Source organism: Scyliorhinus canicula, chromosome 10, assembly GCF_902713615.1.
Source record: "Scyliorhinus canicula chromosome 10, sScyCan1.1, whole genome shotgun sequence".
NCBI classification, from domain to species: Eukaryota; Metazoa; Chordata; class Chondrichthyes; order Carcharhiniformes; family Scyliorhinidae; genus Scyliorhinus; species Scyliorhinus canicula.
The window spans coordinates 68,697,977-68,719,017 of NC_052155.1; the positions used below are offsets into that span (position 1 = coordinate 68,697,977).

The 21,041-nt window shown below is 48.0% G+C and overlaps 1 protein-coding gene across 9 annotated transcripts in view; it reads right to left on the bottom strand.

The window, feature by feature from the left end:
* Window positions 1–21,041, bottom strand: part of LOC119972445 (RNA-binding Raly-like protein) — a 1,269,223-nt gene that overhangs the window by 68,220 nt on the left and 1,179,962 nt on the right. The window contains exon 10 of one of the 9 annotated variants that reach the window (XM_038809151.1): window positions 20,729–20,785. The exons of the other annotated variants lie outside the window; for them this stretch is intronic. Within the exon in view, the coding sequence (XP_038665079.1) occupies window positions 20,747–20,785 (39 nt within the window). The 3' untranslated portion in view covers window positions 20,729–20,746. The remainder of the gene's footprint in view (window positions 1–20,728; window positions 20,786–21,041) is intronic. 9 annotated transcript variants of the gene reach the window in all.

The following is a 21,041-nucleotide window of genomic DNA, read 5'->3' on the forward strand; positions in this document are numbered from 1 at the left end:
GAAGGGCAGTAGGGATAAGCCTGGGAATACAGGTCCTTGTAGGACGTGAAAAACGGCCAACAGTAGCCACCATCTTGTGCCAGAAATGTGGCAATCGGTATGGCCCACGGCAATAACCGGCCTTTGGAAAAGCTTAGTCTGTAACATTGTAGGGAGAGGATGAGGAACATATCAGCCATGATAGACTGGCGGAGCAGACTCAAATGGCCTAATTCAGTTCCTGTATCTTATGAACTTATGAATAATTCTACAGAACTGCTGGTGACTTAACCAGAATGATGATTTATTGATGTACACGTGGTAAGGTAAGGATCAGAATGCTATACAGACCAAGTTATTATAGAGTTACTTTAGACTCTCCTGGAACTACCCTTATGTGCGACTGTCCTCATGTACGCCTTACAACCGTCTGCTGGTAGCCAGATGTCACCTGACTGATGTCTGATGCCACCTGCTGGTGGGAGGTCACACTGCTGAGTACATGTAATATTACCTACTGGCATATGATGACATACAGGCCTCTGTGACGGCGTGGATGCACCTGTGCACCGAGGTCTGTGAGATCACGGACATGTCCCCACTCAGCGCCTGGAAGGACCCCATGTTGTAAAATTCCCTGCAGTGCCAGATGCCCCATGATCTGTCAGATATGCCACACTGCCTCCATTTCATCTGGAGTCTTCAACGGCATGCCCGGTCCGGCAGATCCTCGAACGACAGGCCGGTACACACGAGGCCTCATGCGGCATCTCCTTTACAGCTCCTCCCCCTCGGCTTGTTCGGCAGCTGGCTCACCATCCTGGCTGGCTGCTTCCCATTCCTCTGGGACAGATTCCGCTGCTGAACCCTCCGCTGCTGCAGCTTCCTCCTCCTCGAGCAGCACTAGCTTGTATAGCCGCAGGGCAACCCACAGGGCTGTGGCAAGTAGCCACCACTGCGGATTGAATTCCAATATCCATTGTGTGCAGGGGGTGAAAGGCTGACATGTTAGCGTGGTGCGTACCCCCGTGCCAAACCAGGTCCAACGGGCTACACGGTGGCCCCGTTTGGCATTGCAGGCTCTGTCCCCGCATCTCCGCACCTATGGCCCCCTCGTTAGGCAGCACCGTGATGGCCACTGGCCCTGGCTCCTGTCCCAGGGGCCATGGTGGGCGGTCAGTGGGGTGTGCAGCAAGGTGCTGCCTTGCAGGCCATGGCCATGGTAGTCCATGCCTGGACACAGCCCAATCCCATGGGGGAGTCACCCCAGTCACTCAGCCTGTTTCTCCATCACTACCCGCCCACCCCCTGGCCTTGACAGGGCCCTCCCCACCCCAGCAAGTGTCCGGCCTGGCAGCCCACAGTCGCGCCTCTGTGTGTTCTACCTCCTCTCTCTCCATCATCAGCCACAACGCCGGATTCCCGATTTTCAAAAGCACAAGTGAACTGCAATGTTGGGAATTCGGCCCATCGGAGGTAGAGAATCGCGGAGGCCCCTGAGAATACCGCATCAGGCCAGCTAATGATATGTAAACTGTGTTTACTCTATATGTGTTCTGGGACGCATTGGCGCCACTGTCGAGGAGACTGAGAATTGCAATTTGGCGTCAAATCAGCGCCCGCAGCTATTTCACCGTCGGAACCGATTCTCCGCCCAATCGCGTTTCCCGATTTTGGAGTCGGCCGAGGGAGAATCCCGCCCCTTATATCTTTGCCTTTTATCATTGAATCTACTTCGGCCAAAACGTAACCTCTACTGTTTTGTAATTTGTATTTTTGAATGCTTGTGTGTTTGGTAAAACAGTCAGGATATGTGTTCACCTCATATTTCATTTTAATATCTTTACCAGAGTGGGATTTTAAATGCAATAAAAATGAAATCATAACTTGTTCAATGTCAAGAAAACCTGTCAGACCGAGTGCTTTGCAATCAGTACCTGCACTGATTTGGCACATCCATCTGTATACATTTTGATATACTGTGTCACGATCAACCAAGGAATGGGAATAAAGGGGCAGTCCTCACCTTGTAACACAATTCTAAAAGGTGTGCAGGAACAGAGGGACCTGAGGTTTTATGGGCACAATTTTTTGAAAGTGATAGGTCAAGTTGAGAAGGTGATTAATAAGGCCAACAGGATCCTGGGCTTTATAAACAGAATGATGTGGAGATGCCGGCGTTGGACTGGGGTGAGCACAGTAAGAAGTCTTACAACACCAGGTTAATGTCCAACAGGTTTGTTTCAAATCACTAGATTTCGGAGCACTGCTCCTTCCTCAGGTGAATGAAGAGGTATGTTCCAGAAACATATGTACAGACAAAGTCAAAGATGCAAGACAATGCTTTGAATGTGAGCATTTGCAGATAATTAAGTCTTTACAGATCCAGGGATAGGGGTGTGAATTGTCTCAAGCCAGGACAGTTGGTAGGATTTTGCAAGCCCAGGCCAGATGCTGAGAGGGTGAATGTAATGCGACAACAATCAAAGGTCCCGGTTGAGGCCATACTCATGTGTGTGGAACTTGGCTATAAGTTCCTGTTCGGCAATTCTGCATTGTCGCGCGTCCTGAAGGCCGCATTGGAGAACACTTACCCGGAGATCAGAGGCTGAATGCCCTTGATTGCTGAAGTGTTCCCCGACTGGAAGGGAATATTCCTGCCTGGTGATTGTCGCGCGATGTCTGTTCATCCGTTGTCGCAGCGTCTGCATGGTCTCGCCAATGTACCACGCTTCGGGACATCCTTTCCTGCAGCGTATGAGGGAGACACCGTTGGCCGAGTTGCACAAGTATGCACCGCGTACCTGGTGAGTGGTGTTCTCACGGGTAATGGTGGTACCCATATCGATGATCTGACACGTCTTGTCATGGCAGGGTTGTGTGGTGTCGTGGTCGCTGTTCTGAAGGCTGGGTAGTTTGCTGCAAACAATGGTTTGTTTGAGGTTGTGCGGTTTTTAAAGGCAAGTAGTGGGGGTGTGGGAATGACCTTGGCAAGATGTTCGTCTTCATCGATGACGTGTTGAAGGCTGCGAAGAAGATGTCGTAGTTTCTCTGCTCCGGGAAGTACTGGACAATGAAGGGTATTCAGTCGGTTGTGTCCCGTCTTGTCTTCTGAGGAGGTCGGTGCGGTTTTTTGCTGTGGCGCGTTGGAACTGTCGATCAATGAGTCGAGCGCCATATCCCCTTTGTACAAGGGCATCTTTCAGAGTCTGTAGGTGTTTGTTACGCTCCTCCTCATCTGAGCAAATCCGGTGTATATGGAGAGCTTGTCTATAGGGGATGGCTTTTTTAATGTGTTTAGGGTGGAAGCTGGAGAAATGGAGCATCGTGAGGTTATCCCTAGGCTTGCGGTAAAGCGAAGTGCTGAGGTGACCGTCCTTGATGGAGATGAGTGTGTCTAAGGCATGTTATAAAGAGAGGCATAGAGTACAAAAGCAAGGGAGTTATGGTGAACCTTTACAAAACACTGGCTCTGCATCAACTGGAGAATTGTATACAATTTTAGGTCACATGGTTTGGGGAGGATGTAAAAGTATTATAGAGGTGAAGAAATATTTTCAAGGAATGATTCTAGGGTTGAAGGACTTCAGATAGGTTGGAGAAGATGGGGCTGTTCTCCTAATAGAAGAGAAAGTTAAGAGTGTTTTAATAAAAGAGAAAGCTAAGAGTTTTTTTAAAGTTCACTGGACATGAACGCCACCGGCTGGGCCAGCAGTAATTGCCTTCCCGAACTGCCCTCCGCTTCAGTGCGAATTTCAGTCAACCGCATTGCTGTGAATCTGGAGTCACATGAAGGCCAGACTAGGGAAGGATGACAGATTTCCTTTCCTAAAGGACATGAGTGAAGCAGATGGGTTTTTACAACAATCGACAACGGTTTCACGATCAACATTAGGTTTTTACTGAGTTCACATTGAACCGTCTGCCGTGGCGGGAATTGAACCTTGGTGCCCAAATCTTGCTCTGGGTCGCTGTATTCTTAGTCCAGTAACAATGCCAGTGCACTCACCTAGAGAAAAGGTTGAGAATCAACAGACACAGATTTGAACTGAATAACAAAAGAGTAAAATGTAACATGAGGAAAAGCATTTCTGTGCAGTGAGTGGCTGGGACCTGGGATGCAATACCTGAGAGTTTGGTGGAGGCAAGTTCAATCAAATTCAATCCTTACACTGCATAATTCAGTTGAAGGCCAAACTTTATAGCCCAATATGTTATTTGAAAAAAAAAACTTAAAGTATATATAGATAAATATATGTTGATCATCCACAGTCTATGTATACTTGCCTTGCTAAATAATATAATTTTCACTGCCAATATTCTGACAAGACAACCAGATATACATACTGACAGTTAGAAAACAATGGTTTATTAATAAGTCATATACCTATTGAATAATATGTAAAAGTACAGGCATAATAGTAGTCAGTTGACAGCGTGAAAAGCAACCTCAACATGACTGATGGATTATTGATTTTGATTAATAATAGAATGAAGCTCTGAGAAATGCCATACGAGAGAATTGCTCCCCCCCCCACCCCCCCGCACCCCAACCCCCACGCTTAGACAAATGATAGAACTGTGCTAAACTGAAAGTCTGTTTGCTCCGGTTTTCCCCATCCTGTTAGCTGCTGCCCTGAACATGCATCAGTCTGTGACCCGTAAGTAGACTACATTTGTAAATGTCAAATCTCTTGCTGTTAATGACTGTTTCAACTTGCAGATGTTTCCAATAGGTTACACTGATATTAATCATGTGAACATTACCTTTTGCCTTTTTGTTTATCTTTAAGCTGTGTGAGTTTTTGGGTATTCACTTCACACATTGCATTAAGCCAGCCAACCAGTCAAACACCACCTGGTCACTTGTCAAATACTGATCCAGATGTTCCTTTTGTCATTGTATTCAAAGTAGAGAACACATCAGTTCAAACACAACCCCAGATAATGTAGAAAATGAAATACTGGAATTCCCTATAGAATAATATTCATAAGGTCCTTAATTACCTTATTAAAAGTGACATTTTATAAAGTAAATAGGTAAAGCAGCAAGTAAATATCTTCTTTGTAATCTTTTGAATTTCCACGTTTGAAAGATTTAGAATTCAGATCAATCAACAAATGTACCATGTGTTAAGGCCCACTCTTGTGGTAAAGCCTAACCACGCAAATCAAAAAGAGACCTGATTACTTAGACACACTGAATAGCAGCTCAATTTCTACATTAGTGACTACACCAAGTGATCCTGCAGATTCATTTTTACTTCATTATTTCATTAAGAATATTCTCCACCAGTAGTTCCACAGCCCATGCTCACCTCCCCAATCGCTTCTTGAACGTCTAGGAACCAGGAAACCAGCAAAGTGCATTGACGCAATCTATTTTCCTTTATTGAAACTCAATTAGAATTTTTTTTTCCAACTATGGATGATGTCTTAAAGTGCCATTATTAGGCTATTTTCCTGTTGTCGTATTTGCAGCACTGTCAAAATTTCAATAAATCTTTGTTCCAGTCATACAACACAAGTCACCTCACTTGACCAATATTCTTCTTTTCATTCTTTCATGGGATGTGGGTGTCGCTGGCAAGGGCAACATTTAGGCCCATCCCTAATTTCCCTTAAGAAGGTGGTAGAGAGCCCCTCATGAACCACTGCCATCCAAGAGGTATAGCTGCACCCACAATGACACTGACATAATGGCGATATATCTCCAAGTTAGGATGGTGACTGGCTTGGAGGGGAACTTGCAGGTGTTGGTGATCCCATGAATCTATTGTCTTTGCCCTTCTAGATGGTAGACATTACGGGTTTGGAAGGTGCTGTCCAAGGAGCCGAGGTGGATTTCTACATTGAATCTTGGAGCTGGTACACACTGTTGCCACTGTGCTTTGGTGGTAGCATGAGTGGATGTTGAAAGTGAAAATCAAATGGACTGTTTTGTCCTGGATGGTGTTAAGCTTCCTGAGTGTTGTTGGAACTGCACTCATCTCGGCAGATTTATTTTTGTTGATTGGATGTTGGTAAAGTTACCATTTGTTGCCTATCCCTAAATGCCCTTGAGAAGGTGCTGGTAAGCTGCTTTCCGGAGCTACTGCTGAACTCTGGCATAGATACACCCTTGGTGCTGTTGGAGTGGAAGTTCCAGGATTTTGATTCAGTGACAGAGAAGGAGCAGCAATATTGTTCCAAGTCAGGATGATAGGTGACTTGATGAGGAGCCTGAAGGTGGTGATGTTTCCATGTGCCTGCTGTCCTTCCGCCCCCCCCCCCCCCCCCCCCCCCCCCCCCCCCCACCGCCAGTTGGTAGAGGTTATGGGTTTGGCAGATGTTTTTGAAGGAGGCTTGGCGAGTTTCTGGGCTGGATTCTCCCCAGCGGGATTCTCCATTTTGCCGGATCCCGGAGGTCTCCCGATGGCCTGCAGCTGCCCCACTATGGGAAACCCTATTGATTGGCCGGCGTAACGGTGAATCCTGCTGGCGGGCCAAGATAGAAATGTGGTGCGGTGGGGCAGAGAATCCAGCCCTCCATCTTTAACTGTCTTCCGAGATGCTTGGTTTTCCAACCTTCTACAAATAGATGTGCAACATATATGGGGAAGAGATGGAGAGGTGGATTTGAGACCAGGAAGAGATCAGCCATGACCTGATTGAATGGCGGAGCAGGCTCGAAGGGCTGAATTGCCTATTTCTGCTCCTCATTCCAAAGTTCCCAAAAGAATGATGCAGCTAGCGCTGACTACACATGGAATCATTACAACTGTTCTGGTATGAATTTGATGTGATGTCTAGTTCCATGTGAACACGCACATGAGGTGTGCCTGCTGCTCCCTGAGGGCTTTGTGTCGGGTGCAATCGGATTTTGAGGCCACAAAGTTCAGGTTCAAACTTGAGGAATAATTATTTGGGTTAAACTTAAGAGAGCATCCATGGGACTGCACTCCAACCAGCTATCACTTTCAGGAAAGGATGCGAGAAAGTTGGAAGCCAGAATAATATAAGGAGGCTAGTGTGAAGGTACAAAATTCAGTCTGTGGAGCTTACCCTCTCTTGAAAGGCTTTAGTAGTAACCCTCTATTCCTTTACTCAATGCTGCATTGTAGCTCTACTATCCAGTCTGTTGAATACAAACTGTATCAAAATATTGAAAGAATAAATATAGCGTATTCAATAGTAGTTGTTCATCCTGCATAATTACACTTTAGTTCCATATAACTTGCAGATTTTGTGGCCTATATTCATGTTCCTTAGTTATCTCTTTCTGGTTCCCACTAAGAACATATCTACATTCACATCTTACATGATTTAAAATAAATGTCAAGGTCTTGTTTGTCTTTTGTTTACTGTTCTGAGTTATCTTAAATAACCCTTTTTTCTGCCTCACTGGTTTAAAAACGTATTTATCTCAATCCTCTCAGAGCTTGTGTGTTTTTTGTCAGTGCAGTGATCAAAACTGAATTAGATGCTACAGGAAGTAGAAATTAATCTACGTGCTATTTAAAAAAATATATTTTTAGTTTTTCCAATTAAGGGGCTTTAGAGTGGTCAATCCACCGACCCTGTGGGGGTGAGACCCAAACAGACATGGGGAGAATGTGCAAACTTCACACGGACAGTCCCCTAGACAAAGAACATTGTGCCCAGTTCTGGTCACAGATACAGCTAACCACTGTGCCACTCTCTACATTCTATTTTTAATGATTTTCTTAATATATTTGGATTAAAGTGTCTGATCACCATTTTATTAAAATACATGAACAACGAATGACAATTAAGATAGAATGCTAAAAATGATATAGCATAGGTAAGAGGAAGAAAAAGCATGCTTAAACCATATAGTCCCCTAGACAAAGAACATTGTGCCCAGTTCTGGTCACAGATACAGATTTGAAGGGGATGTAAAATGGAGCTATTGACATTACATATGCCGAACCAATACAGAAAAGCAATTAACAAAGCTAATTGGATGTTGAACTATCAGAGCAGTAGAATACATGGAAAAGGAGGAATAAAGTGATGTTATCAGTAAAAGTGACATTAAGTTGCTGGGCAGTCATAAGAACAACCTTGATCTTCACCAATGTCCTTCAGGGAAGGAAAGCTGCTGCCTGGCCTGGACCCCAGGTAACTCCAGTCCAATGTCAGCGTGATTGACTCTTCACTGCCCTCTGAAATGCCCATTAAACTGCTCAGTTGTATAAACCACTACAAAGAATAGGAATAAAATCTAATTAGGACAAAACGAGGCATATTCATCTCAGTCAACCCTGAAAAGTTGTCCTCATTAACATCTAGGACTGCTAAGTTTTGAGAGGGAGTGTGAAGGTACAGAATCCCAGCTGTGGAGCTTATCCTATCTTTAAAGTTCAAACACAAGCTCACAAAGTTGTAGCCAGTTCCCTCTGGTTTTAGTAGCAAAACTGTGCTCCTTTACTCAATCCTGCATTGTAGCTCTGCTATCCAGTCTGTTGAATACAAATTGTACTAAAATATTCAAAGAATAGAGTGCATTCAATAATACCAAGTAGTCCCACAGATTAGTCGAGCAACAGTCAGATATAACCATACTAATCAGCCAGTATCCCAGACTCTTATTATAATCCATGTGACAACACAATGGTATACAGTTGGGAGGCAGTGGCCTGCCAGTCCTGAACATTAACTCTGGACTATATGGTGTTATGACTTAAGGTCATATATAACTATTCACTACCAGCTACCATCCTCAGCTAATCAGTATTCCTTTGAACATTACTTGAAGGAAGCACTGAGGGTGGCAAAAGCACAGAATATACTCTGGGTTACTCCATTACCAAAAATAGCTTGGTAGTAACCACCATTGACACAGCCGGCTGAGTTCTGAAGGACACAGCTGCCAGAATGGATTATGGTGATTTGTGAGAGAGTCAGCATGAATAAGACATCTTCTTTCCAAGTGCCAATTTCATGGATCAGAAGATCCCTGAAACCTTCATGCCCTGAAGCATACCTGCCCACCTCCTCATCTAGCCTCTCTCCATCTCCATTTCCTTCTTCCTATTCCCTCACCTCCAGCTCTTGCTCCTCCACTGAAGAGTTGTCTTCTTAAGGAGGGCCTATAATGAGTGGCGCAACAGACCACTACAGTGATCCAATACAGTGATCACTACAGCTGGTGTTGGAGGGCATAGTGATCCAGATGCCAGAACTGCATCTTCAGAAACCCAAAGGTTTGGAGAGCAGCCATTTTGGCCACTTTCCAAATTTTCTATCCCACCCACAATGATGCCCGCCACTGACGAACCCCCACCCCAGTCATCAAGTGGGAGTGGAAACCTGCCCTGTTGGTGAATCTGACTGATTGGTGATTTGATGCTTTTGATGGCCACGTGGGTACAATTGTACTGCGCCTGGGCAAATCTTGCTGTGGCAGAGAAACACAATGCCCGCTGTCTCTGTGAGGCTGCGTTTGTTGTGAAATGAATTACTGTCCAGCCAGTCCTGTCTGGCAAAGAGAGGATCAGTAACTAGTGAGATACACTGGTCTGCTGCCATTGGCAATATGCCACTAAGGTCCATAGCTGATCCTTGGAAGGAGCCAGAAGTGAAGATGTGCAATGCCATAGTGACTTTAATATATTCTCAGGGCACGGACACATTCCTGTGCATGGTCATCAATGATAGATCCTATATTTAAGGTTTGGTCTCTGTTGCCTTCCTGCCCCTCTTTCCTCTTCCATATTTTCCTGCTACTCGGGGTTTCAACTTTCCTGCAAAGGATGTTGTTTCTCCTTACCATTAGGTCCAAAGTCTGACAGTTGTGATCCCATTGCCAGCTTCAGCTTTCCTTTTGGGAAGATAGCTGTCTATTCATTGGCAGACTTGCCCCTGCTCTTCTACCTCCACAATGATAAAGAGCGATGGTGCTGTTCAGAGCCCAAGAGCTAAGCGTCCACTCTCCCTGCCACGTGTACAGCACCAAGAACCACCCCTTTCCAAATGGCGAGTTCCAATTTAACCTTGTGGTAAGCAGGAATAAAAAATCTGCTTGATTTCATCACTCTTGGCGAACTGGGGAAATATCCCAGGAGAGACATGGCTGGCTGACTATTCTGTAACCGCCACCCCTCAACTGTTAGGAACAGGTAGTGTATGAAATACATGTGTGGATGGGATCACTGTCCCACCCTCTGCCCCCTGCCCTGAACATGGAAAGGGCTGGGAATACATCTCCAAATGAAGACGCTGGCAGCCCTGGTATTTTATGGTTCCTCTGCCTGCCTTCCCTCCACAGTGGCAGCATTGTGTAGTATCTACAAGATGATCTGTGCCAAGTTGGCACGGCTTCCTCAGCAGCCCCTCTCAAACCTGTGAGCTGCACCACCCAGGAGGACAAAAGGCAGCAGGGGCAGGGAAACCCCATCATCTCCCATGTTTCCCTCAAAAACCCAACTTGGACATTTTGTTATTCCGTCATCATCAGTGGGCCAAATTCCAGCAACTTATGTCTTATGGTCTTATAGGAGAATGGGGATGAGAAAATATTAGCCATGATTGAATGGCGGAGCAGACTCGATGGGCCGAGTGGCCTAATTCTGCTCCTATGTTTTATGGTTTTAACTTGCCATCCAATTGCATTGTGGGTGCATATTTGGCCATTGGATTGCTGCGATTTCAGAAGAAAGCTCAGCTGCAAGACTAATGGGGGTGGGGGGGGGGGGGGGGGGGGGGGGAGGAATAAATGCTGGCCTTGCTGAATAAATATGTTTTAAAGCAGAGATTCACACAAATAACATTCGTTGCTCTTGTGAGTTTATTCTATGACCTGGCACACAAATCTTGGGCTGGATTCTCCTCACCCTGACGTCAAAATCGCGTCAGGCGCCGGGATGGAGAATCCAGTTTTGCACATGGAATTGGGACCGGCTTCGGTTCCTCGAGTCTCGGGCACCAGAAAAATGGCGTACTCCCCGCACCGCGTATCACTTACCTGCGGCCATTGCCCGAGGCCTGCCCCGCTATTTTCCACCCCGACCGGCAGAAGTCCTGACAGCGCGGATCTAAATGATCCTGCCGTTCGGAATACTTGCGTGGTGGCTGCAGACTCAGTCCGCGGACACCATGGTCGAGGGCAGGCCAATCCGAGGGTAGGGTGGGTGGGGGCTCATATGGGACCGGGGTATTTTCAAGCGGGAGGTCCGGGTCGGGCACATGGCCGATCGGGGGCACTACTTAAGGTCCAGCTCCGCGGTCTGAGTCTGGCACACGCATGTGTGGCCTCTGACCTGGAAGTGCGGGGGTGTGTATCTGCAGCTAAAGCTGCTAGATTCATGACAGGTCCCTGCTAGCCCCTTGCAGGGCTATGAATATAGGGCCTTTTGATGCTAGTTTTTCTGGCCTGAAAGGCCACAGTTTTTACGATGGCGTGGGGACATAGTCCCTGAAATGGAGAATCCAGCCCCTTATATTTCAATCTTCAGCATTCCTGCCAGAAAGCTTTGCTAGGCAGCAGTACAGATTGTGTTTGAGGTAATCTATCCTTGTGACTTTCTTCCCCTTACAATTAGCGGAAAAAATCACAGGAGGCATGTGCCAGAATTCCCTACATGCTCTTCTGCATTGCTTAGGGAATGCTGAAAACAAAAACAAAAATTACCCCACGCATTACACAGTGCTTCAAGCTATATGCATTGAGAGTCCATCATAATTCTACAGATTGTAGTATTACTGATAGAGTTTTATTCATTTCTTGCTGTGCAGCATGAGTTAACAAGGTGCATTGAAACAGAGAAGGCTTGTATGGTAGTTTTATTAAAAATAATTAGTGAATTAACCATACAATCCCACTTTTTAAACATCATGTTCAGCATTGAACTAAAACCTGTAGATTCTGTTCAACCCAGCAAATGGTCTCATACCAGTAGAAATACTCTGGAGTGGTTTATGATTTTGCAGCTATACAGATATTTCCAATGATCTTTATGAAATGCAGCATATCTGTTAAATCTGGAGAGGTTACACTAATCCATTTTGCTTCCTTCACATCAATACACTGAAGAGCCCTCCTAATGCGCAAAGGGTGATTTGAGAAAGGAATGGATTGAAAAAATAAAAGTCACTTTTGTTAAATGAATGCAGCAACTTTGGTTGAATACCTTAAGGGAAAGCAAAGTTAAAGGAGATTAATGGATATTTTTGGTTAAGTAATTGTTGCTGTAAAGGAAACACATTTTCTTGCGGTCACCATGGTGAACAACAGATCAGAAAGCAATTGATACTTCCTTGGAGTGGCAATCAGCATTGGATTGTCACTCTGTGCCCAGTCACTTACACAAAATCTTTTCCCAGCCTGTCCCACCTGACTTTCTGACTCAGTCCCACTGAGATTCGGACAGTGCAGTACGTACATGGACAGGAAAGTCAAACTTAAGGACAGCACGGCAGCATAGTGGTTAACACAATTGCTTCACAGCTCCAGGGTCCCAGGCTCGATTCCCGGCTTGGGTCACTCTCTGTGCGGAGTCTGCACATCCTCCCCGTGTCTGCGTGGGTTTCCTCCGGGTGCTCCGGTTTCCTCCCACAGTCCAAAGATGTGCAGGTTAGGTGGATTGGCCATGCTAAATTGCCCTTAGTGTCCAAAATTGTCCTTAGTGTTGGGTGGGGTTACTGGGTTATGGGGATAGGGTGGAGGTGTGGACCTTGGGTAGGGTGCTCTTTCCAAGAGCCGGTGCGGACTCGATGGGCCAAATGGCCTCCTTCTGCACTGTAAAAGACTATGATTAAGAAGCCTTTTATGATGCTACCAGCTGCCATAAACCAGATAAACTTAAAGGTCCATTGAAATTGACAGGCATAAGTGGATAAGATTGCTGAGGGGGGTGGGAATCAAAGGTCGGGGTGGAGATTAGAGGTTTGGTGGGGAGGAGTGGAGATTGGAAGTCGGGGGAGGTCAGGTCAGAGATCGATAGGGTCAGGTCACAGTAGAGAAGAGGTCAATTGTCTAGAAGTGCAAACTTGCTCTTGGCAATTGCCCTGTGCAAACCTTACCTGTGAGCTTCCGAGAGGGATTTCCCAGCGCATCTTGGGGACCTCCCTAATCCGATGATGGTCCTGACAGTTTCATAGAATCATAGAGTCTCTATAGTGCAGCAGGAGACCATTCGGCCCATTGAACGGCATCTACTCTCTGAAAGAACACCTTCCTTAAGCCATCTCCTCCTCCTTAACCCCATAACCACTCTGTGGTGAACCACTGTGTGCACCTGTATTAGGGGATGTAAGGTAGGACCTGTACTACAGGTTCGCCGGTAGCCCTTGCCGGCTAGCTCCGCCCACAAGGAGCCGTATAAATATGCGTGTCCTCCTTCTGATCAGCCATTTCGCCAGCTGCAGTAGGAGGCCACACATCTGACTGTAATAAAGCCACAGTTGTACCAATCTGAGTCTTTTGTGCAATTTATCGTGCATCACCCTCCTACCCTTTGGACATTAAGGAGCAATTTAACACGGCCAATCTACCTGGCCTGCATCTTGGACTGTGGGAGGACACTGGAGCACCAGAGGAAATCCGCGCAGACATGTAGAGAACATGTGGATTCCACAGTCACTGAAGGTTGGAACTGAACCCGGGGCCCGGTCCTGTGGAGCCGCAATGCTAACCACTGTGCCAATTTTTTATGGGCCTTCAAAGAGGCCACAGCTTCACTAAAATATATAAATTGGGACCCTGACACAACTTTCAGTTACCAATGAGGCATTGATACTGGACATAGAGCAGCCAGGGCAGGTCTCCTTAAAGGAGTCAGAAAAATTGCAACAATTTTCAATATTTGTGAGGTTAGAAGGCGCATTCATGCTCCATCAGGCCTGTTGCCAATTTCTCTTCATCTTTCCCTACCTCCCACCCAGGAATATCCACTCCATTTCATCTGGTTTGGTTCCATGGAGTCCGACCCACAACCCCTTCCCTTCCTAATCCATAGCCATCTGTCAGCAGTCAAGGAACACTGCCAGCTTTCTAATCACATTCAAACGAGCTCTGATCACATTCAAATGATCAGAATGTTTGCTGGTGCCATCAAGTGGCAGTGCAAGCAAATCATCCACTGTGCTATCAATGAGAATCTGATCCACTGGAAACTATATAATAACTAGAGATTCTATAATACATCTTTTTCAAAGTGCTTGTTGAAAAATATTCGTGCACAAAATGTTAAAATAGAAGATTTATTTTGGCGTAGTCTTGCTGCACAGAACAATATAATCAGAGCTGCTTCCAGTTAATATGACCAAGAACCGGGCTGACTCACTAAAGCTCTCAGCATGAAATCTGACAGGTACAAAATAATTGATTAGACAAAATTTACAACTGCTAAAAATCAGACCTATTTGACAGACTTAGGTCAGTGTCTCTTTTTGAAGCAAGTTAATGTACAGCAGAAGGACCATAAACTGACAGAGTATTCAGCATAGTTCATCATGTCTGCACCGCAAATCCTCAACACTTCAAAGACTGAATTAATAACATGAGAGTATAACAATGACATTACAAAATAACTGAAAAGGTGCGTCATTACAAAAATCTATCTGTCACCTCAAGCTAACCTGTTTTGAAATCTGAGGTAGCCAGAGAATTGCCTGAATGGGTTCTCTTCCTGCTCCTGTATTGGTACCTCTGGTGTACCTCAGTGATGCATCCTTGGCTTCCTCCTATTCTCATCTACATGTGAGATCTTACGAAAAGACAAATATAACTTTTGGCATATACACCGACTATACCTGACTCCACCTGACCTCCACCTTTCTCAGCCCCTCCACTATCCCTGAACAGACAGACTGCTTGTCCAAAAACCAGAGCTGGAAGAACAGAAATTTCCTCTGACTAAATATTGGGAGCTAATCCCCATCATAATTCTGATTCCTTTCCATCATTCCACCCCTCTCTCTGGCAATTATCTGAACTTGATCCAGGCTGTTTGCAACCTGAGGGTTGTATCAGAACTCAAGATGAGCCAAAAGGAAAATACAGTAAAACAGGGAAATAAGAATGCTGGTCTGAACTGTTTTTTCTACATCTGTACCCTCGCTAAGATTGCCTATTTCCAGCTCCATACCACCACCCGAATCTATTCCTCCCTCAGCATTATCTGCTTCTGAAACTCTCATCCATGTCTTTGTTACCTCTGGATTTGGCTATTCCTGTTTGGCCTCCTATAGTCTATCCTCCATTAACTTGAGGTAATTCTAAACTCTGCGACCCATGTCCGAACCTACACCAAATCTTGCTCAACCATCTTTGCATGCTTGCTGATCTCCAGTGGCTTCCAGTTAAGCCGCATCTCAATTTTTAAAATTCTCACCTTTGTTTATAATCTCTTCATGGTCTCGCCCCTCCCTATCTCTGAATACTTCTCCAGCCCCACAAGTGACCCTCCCACCCCTTTTCAAGATATCTGCGCTCTGCCAATTCAGGATTCTCCAACATTCCTCATTTCAATTGCTCCACCTGATGTACCATCAATTGGATTCAAGACACGATTAGGATCAGAACTGTGGCTTTAATCAGCTAGTTGTTAGCCCGGTGGTTGACTACAGAGTAAGGCCGACCGCCGGGAACTCTGGGTACTTATACCCCACCTCCGAGGTGGGGTCTACTTGCCTCTCGATCAATTGGTGAGCAGTCACATGACTAGTCCCAGCCAATCGGACAAGAGGCACATGACCAGCCAGAGCCAATGGGAAACCCATGCTCTGCACCAATGGCAGTGCTCACATTCATACCACCACATTCACCCCTTGTGGAGAAAGAAGGCGGGGGGGGTGTAAGTGGAAGAGAGAGGGGGGGAGGGGGATCCGAGGACTGGTGGTATGAGCAGTGTAAATCGAGAAAGGTGGGCTGCCCACTGGCTCGTGGCAAAAAAAAACAATACTATTACTACTTAAGGTGCAACGGAATAACAACAAAGTCCAAAATGTCCCATGGCCGCATCAGATGGACACGATCAGCCTGTCGGGTGCCCGTGGTGTTCTAGAGGACCATCGCAGTGGAGCCGGTGATGTTGGGCCGATGGTCGTCCTTGCCTCTGGGAGCGCCGGTCGTAGATGTGTCTCCGTACCCCGGGCCGGTGGTGAAGACGCTGTAATCGGGGGAGAGGGGGCATGTGCGCTGGGTCGTGGGGGCGCGGGGGGTGCTGGGGGGAAATAGGAGTTGGGGGTGATGTTGATGTAGGGGGAGAAGGCCGCACGCCGGCGGGTGCCAGGTCCCAAAGAGAGACCGTATCCTGCCGACCGTCGGGATAGTCCACGTACGCATATTGCGGGTTAGCGTGGAGTAACTGGACTCGCTCAACCAACGGGTCGGACTTGTGCACCCGCACATGCTTCCGGAGCAAGATGGGCCCGGGGGTGGCCAGCCAGGTCAGGAGAGGGGTCCTGAGGACGGCTTCCTGGGGAAAACCAGAAGACGTTCATGAGGTGTTTGATTAGTGGTAGTACAGAGGAGAGACCGGATTGAATGCAGGGCGTCGGGGATGACTTCTTGCCAACGGGGAATAGGGAGATCTCTGGACCGTAGGGCCAGCAGGATGGTCTTCCAAATGGTGCCATTCTCCCGCTCGACCTGACCGTTACCCCGGGGGTTATAATTGGTTGTCCTGCTAGAGGCTATGCCCCTGCTGAGCAGGAACTGACGCAGTTCGTCACTCATAAAGGAGGACCCCCGGTCGCTGTGGACGCACGCGAGGTAACCGAACAGGGAGAAGATGGATAGGAGGGCCTTTATGACGGTTCTTGTGGTCATGTCGGGACAGGGAATGGTGAAAGGGAAGCGGGAGTACTCATCGATAACACTCAAGAAATATGTGTTACAGTTGTTGGAGGGGAGGGGACCCTTGAAGTCTACACTGAGACGTTCAAAGGGGCGGGATGCCTTGATCAGATGCGCTCGTTTGGGGCGGTAGAAGTGCGGTTTGCACTCGGCGCAGATGTGGCAGTCCCTGGTGACTGTCCTGACTTCCTCAACGGAGTAGGGCAGGTTGCGGGTCTTAATAAAATGGTAGAAATGGGTGACCCCTGGATGGCAGAGGTCCGTGTGGAGGGAGCGGAGGCGGTCGATCTGCGCGCTGGCGCAGGTACCGCGGGATAGGGCATCGGAAGGCTCGTCGAGCTTCCCAGGACGATACAAGATATCGTAGTTGTACGTGGACAACTCGATCCGCTACCGCAAGATCTTGTCGTTCTTGATCTTGCCCCTCTGTGCATTGTCGAACATGAAAGCCACTGACCGTTGGTCTGTGAGGAGGGTAAACCTCCTGCCGGCCAAATAGTGCCTCCAGCATCTCACAGCTTCGACTATGGCCTGTGCCTCCTTTTCCACCGAGGAATGGCAGATTTTGGAAGCGTGGAGGGTTCGTGAAAAGAAGACCACGGGTCTGCCTGTTTGGTTCAGGGTGGCCGCCAGAGCTACGTCAGACGCGTCGCTCTCGACCTGGAATGGGAGGGACTCATCGATAGCATGCATGGTGGCCTTTGCGATATCCGCTTTGATGCGGCTAAAGGCCTGGCGGGCCTCCATCGACATGGGAAAGGAGGTGGACTGGATGAGGGAGCGGGCTTTGTCGGCGTAGTTGGGGACCCACTGGGCATAATATGAGAAGAAGCCCAGGCAGCGGTTGAGGGATTTGAGGGATATGGGGAGGGGGAGTTCCATCAGGGGGCGCATGCGTTCGGGATCGGGGCCTATCACTCCGTTACGCACTGCGTAGCCGAGGTTGGCTAGACGGTCGATGCTAAACACACACTTATCCTTATTGTAAGTTAAATTAAGGGGTTTTGCGGTTCGGAGGAATTTTTGGAGGTTGATGTTGTGGTCCTGCTGTTGTGGCCGCAGATGGTGACGTTTTCGAGATACGGGAAGGTGGCCCGTAAACCGTGCTTGTTGATCATTCGGTCCATCTCCCGTTGGAAGACCGAGACTCCATTTGTGACATCGAATGGAACCCTGAGGAAGTGGTAGAGGCGCCCAGCTGCCTCAAACGTGGTGTACTTTCGGTCACTCGCGCGGATGGGGAGCTGATGGTAGGCGGACTTAAGGTCCACCGTGGAGAAGACTTTGTACTTCGCGATTCTGTTAACCAGGTTGGAAATACGGGGGAGAGGATACGCGTCCAGCTGCGTAAACCTGTTGATGGTCTGACTGTAATCGATGACCATCCGGTTTTTCTCCCCAGTCCGAACTACCAGCACTTGGGCTCGCCAGGGACTGTTGCTGGCCTCGATAACTCCTTCCTTAAGGAGCCTCTGGACCTCGGACCCGATGAAGGTCCGGTCCTGGGCACTGTATCGTCTGCTCCTAGTGGCGACAGGTTTACAATCTGGGGTGAGATTAGCAAACAAGGAAGGGGGGTCCACTTTGAGGGACGTGAGGCTGCAAACAGTAAGAGGGGGAATAGGGCCGCCGAATTTAAAGGTCAAGCTCTGCAGGTTGCACTGGAAATCCAGGCCCAAGAATGCCGGAGCGCATAGACGGGGGAGGATGAAGAGTTTGAGGTTTTTGAAGACCCTCCCCTGGACCGTGAGGTCCGCTATGCAGCACCCGGTGATTTGGACGGAGTGCGAACCCGAGGCCAATTTAATCTTATGCTTAACTGGGTGGATGGGGAGCGCGCAGCGCCTTACCGTGTCGGGGTGGACAAAACTTTCCGTGCTCCCGGAGTCCAGCAGGCACCTCGTTTTGTGTCCGTTGAGCTGAACCGTTGTCGTAGTCTTGGTGAGCGTGCGTGGTCGCGACTGGTCGAGTTTGATGGAAGCAAGTCGTGGTGAGAGTTCCAGATCATCCTCAGTGGCAGAGTAATCGCTTGCAGGGCCGTCCGTGTTGGCCCAAGGTGGCGGCGCCACGTGGAGTCGGGGTCCCAAGATGGCGGCGCCCAGGACCCACACATGGAGCCGGGGCCCCAAGATGGCAGCGCCCGTGGGAACCTCGTGGCGGCTGGGGGCAGTGTCAGCGGCATCTGCGGACCAGTCGGGGCAGCTGGGAGCAAGGGTCGGGAGGACCGTGGGGCCGTTGCGGGGGCCGGGAGGCGGGCCGGAGAGGTTGGTGCGCGGCGCGGGGTCCTGGGGGGGCCCGGGGGGGGGGGGGGGCGACCCGCGGTCGCTGCGTGGAACAGCAGCGACCGACTTGGTCTGGCAGACCACCGTGTAGTGGCCCTTCTTCCCGCAGCTCTTGCACAGAGTGGAGCGGGCCGGGCAGCGTGGGCGGGGGTGCTTTGAGAGGCCACAAAAATAGCAACGGGGCCCCGCTAGTTTGTCGGAGCGACCCGCAGCGCAGGCTTGGGGGAGGGGTCGGGTTCCACGGAGGACGGGGGTGGCACGTGCCATGAGGTCCAGGGGGTTGCTGCGCGGCCGGGGGCGTATGCGCGGGTGTTAAGGTCAGCAACCTCCAAGGAGGTTGCAAGAGTCCATGCCTCAGCTAGGCTGAGGGTGTTCTTCTCCACCAATCGTTGGCGGATAGAAGGGGACTGCATGCCAGCAACATAAGCGTCTCTGATTAAAAGTTCCATGTGCTCAGTCCCCGAAACCTGGAGACACGCGCACCTTCTCCCTAGAGCTGTGAGGGCCTGGTAAAACTCGTCGAGTGACTCACCAGGGAACTGTTGTCTAGTCGTCAGGAGATGCCGTGCGTATACTTCGTTGACCGGCCGGAGAAAGTGTCCTTTGAGAATCTCCATGGCCGCATCATAATCGCTTTCGTCCTCAATCATTGAGTAGATCGCTGTGCCCACGCATGAGTTGAAGATGTGGAGTTTCTGCTCCTTGGTGGGCTTGCCGGCTGCAGTCGTCAGGTAACTATTAAAACACGCCTGCCAGTGTTTAAAGATTGTAGACGCTTTTGAAGCATGCGGGCTGGTGCGGAGGCAGTCAGGCTTGATGCGTTGCTCCATTCCAAAATCCTAGCTGATTAAATTGATGTACCATCAATTGGATTCAAGACACGATTAGGATCCGAACTGTGGCTTTAATCAGCTAGTTGTTAGCCCGGTGGTCGACTACAGAGTAAGGCCGACCGCCGGGAACTCTGGGTACTTATACCCCGCCTCGGAGGCGGGGTCTACTTGCCTCTCGACCAATTGGTGAGCAGTCACATGACTAGTCCCAACCAATCGGACGAGAGGCACATGACCAGACAGAGCCAATAGGAAACCCATGCTCTGCACCAATGGCAGTGCTCACATTCATACCACCACACCACCATTGGTGGCTGTCCCTCCAGCTGCCAAAATCCTAAACTCTGGAATTGCCTCCCTAAATCTTTCCACTTCTCTTAACTTTCTCCCTTACTTTAAGACACTCCTTAAAACCTCCATCTTTAGCTAAGCTTTTGATCATTTGGCCGAATATCTTCTTATGTGATATATATGTGTTTCATATGTGTTATATCTTCAGTTGCCATCAACACATTCTGATATCCCCCCCCCCCCCCGCCACAACAGTATAAATCTGACCGCATTTCCAATACTCTCTAGCTTTGATAAGCTGTCAGACCTGCTGGGATTGTCCAGTACTTTTTGTTTTTGTTTTAAGATTCCAGAATCTGCATTAATTTGCTTTTATCTTTTTATGTGGCTCAGTTCAAATTTTGTTTGATAACGCTCCTGTAAAGCAACTTGTCACAATTCCTTATGTTAAAGGTGCCACATAAATGCAATTTGCTGCTGTTTTTCAATGTTGTTTGCACAGTTATTTGCAGTTCACAGCAATCAGGTAGAAAACCAACCTTATCTATTCGCATCAGTTACTGTGTATCCTCCATATCTGATACGTGATTCTCATTCTGAAAGTAACAGAATTCATCAGACAAAATTTTTAAAAATCAGAGAAAATAACAGGAAAGGCCAATTTATTTAAAGAGAATTCCATCAACATCACTTTTGTGAGCAGTTAAAAAATTCCACAATCATGCGAGTTTTCTCATTGTTATCTAAACAATAATTTGTAGCTACAATGGAGAGAAGTGACTGGGAGGAAAAGCTAACACTGACAGTGAGATCGGGCTGAATTAACACTGACAGGTGAAATTACAAGGTTTG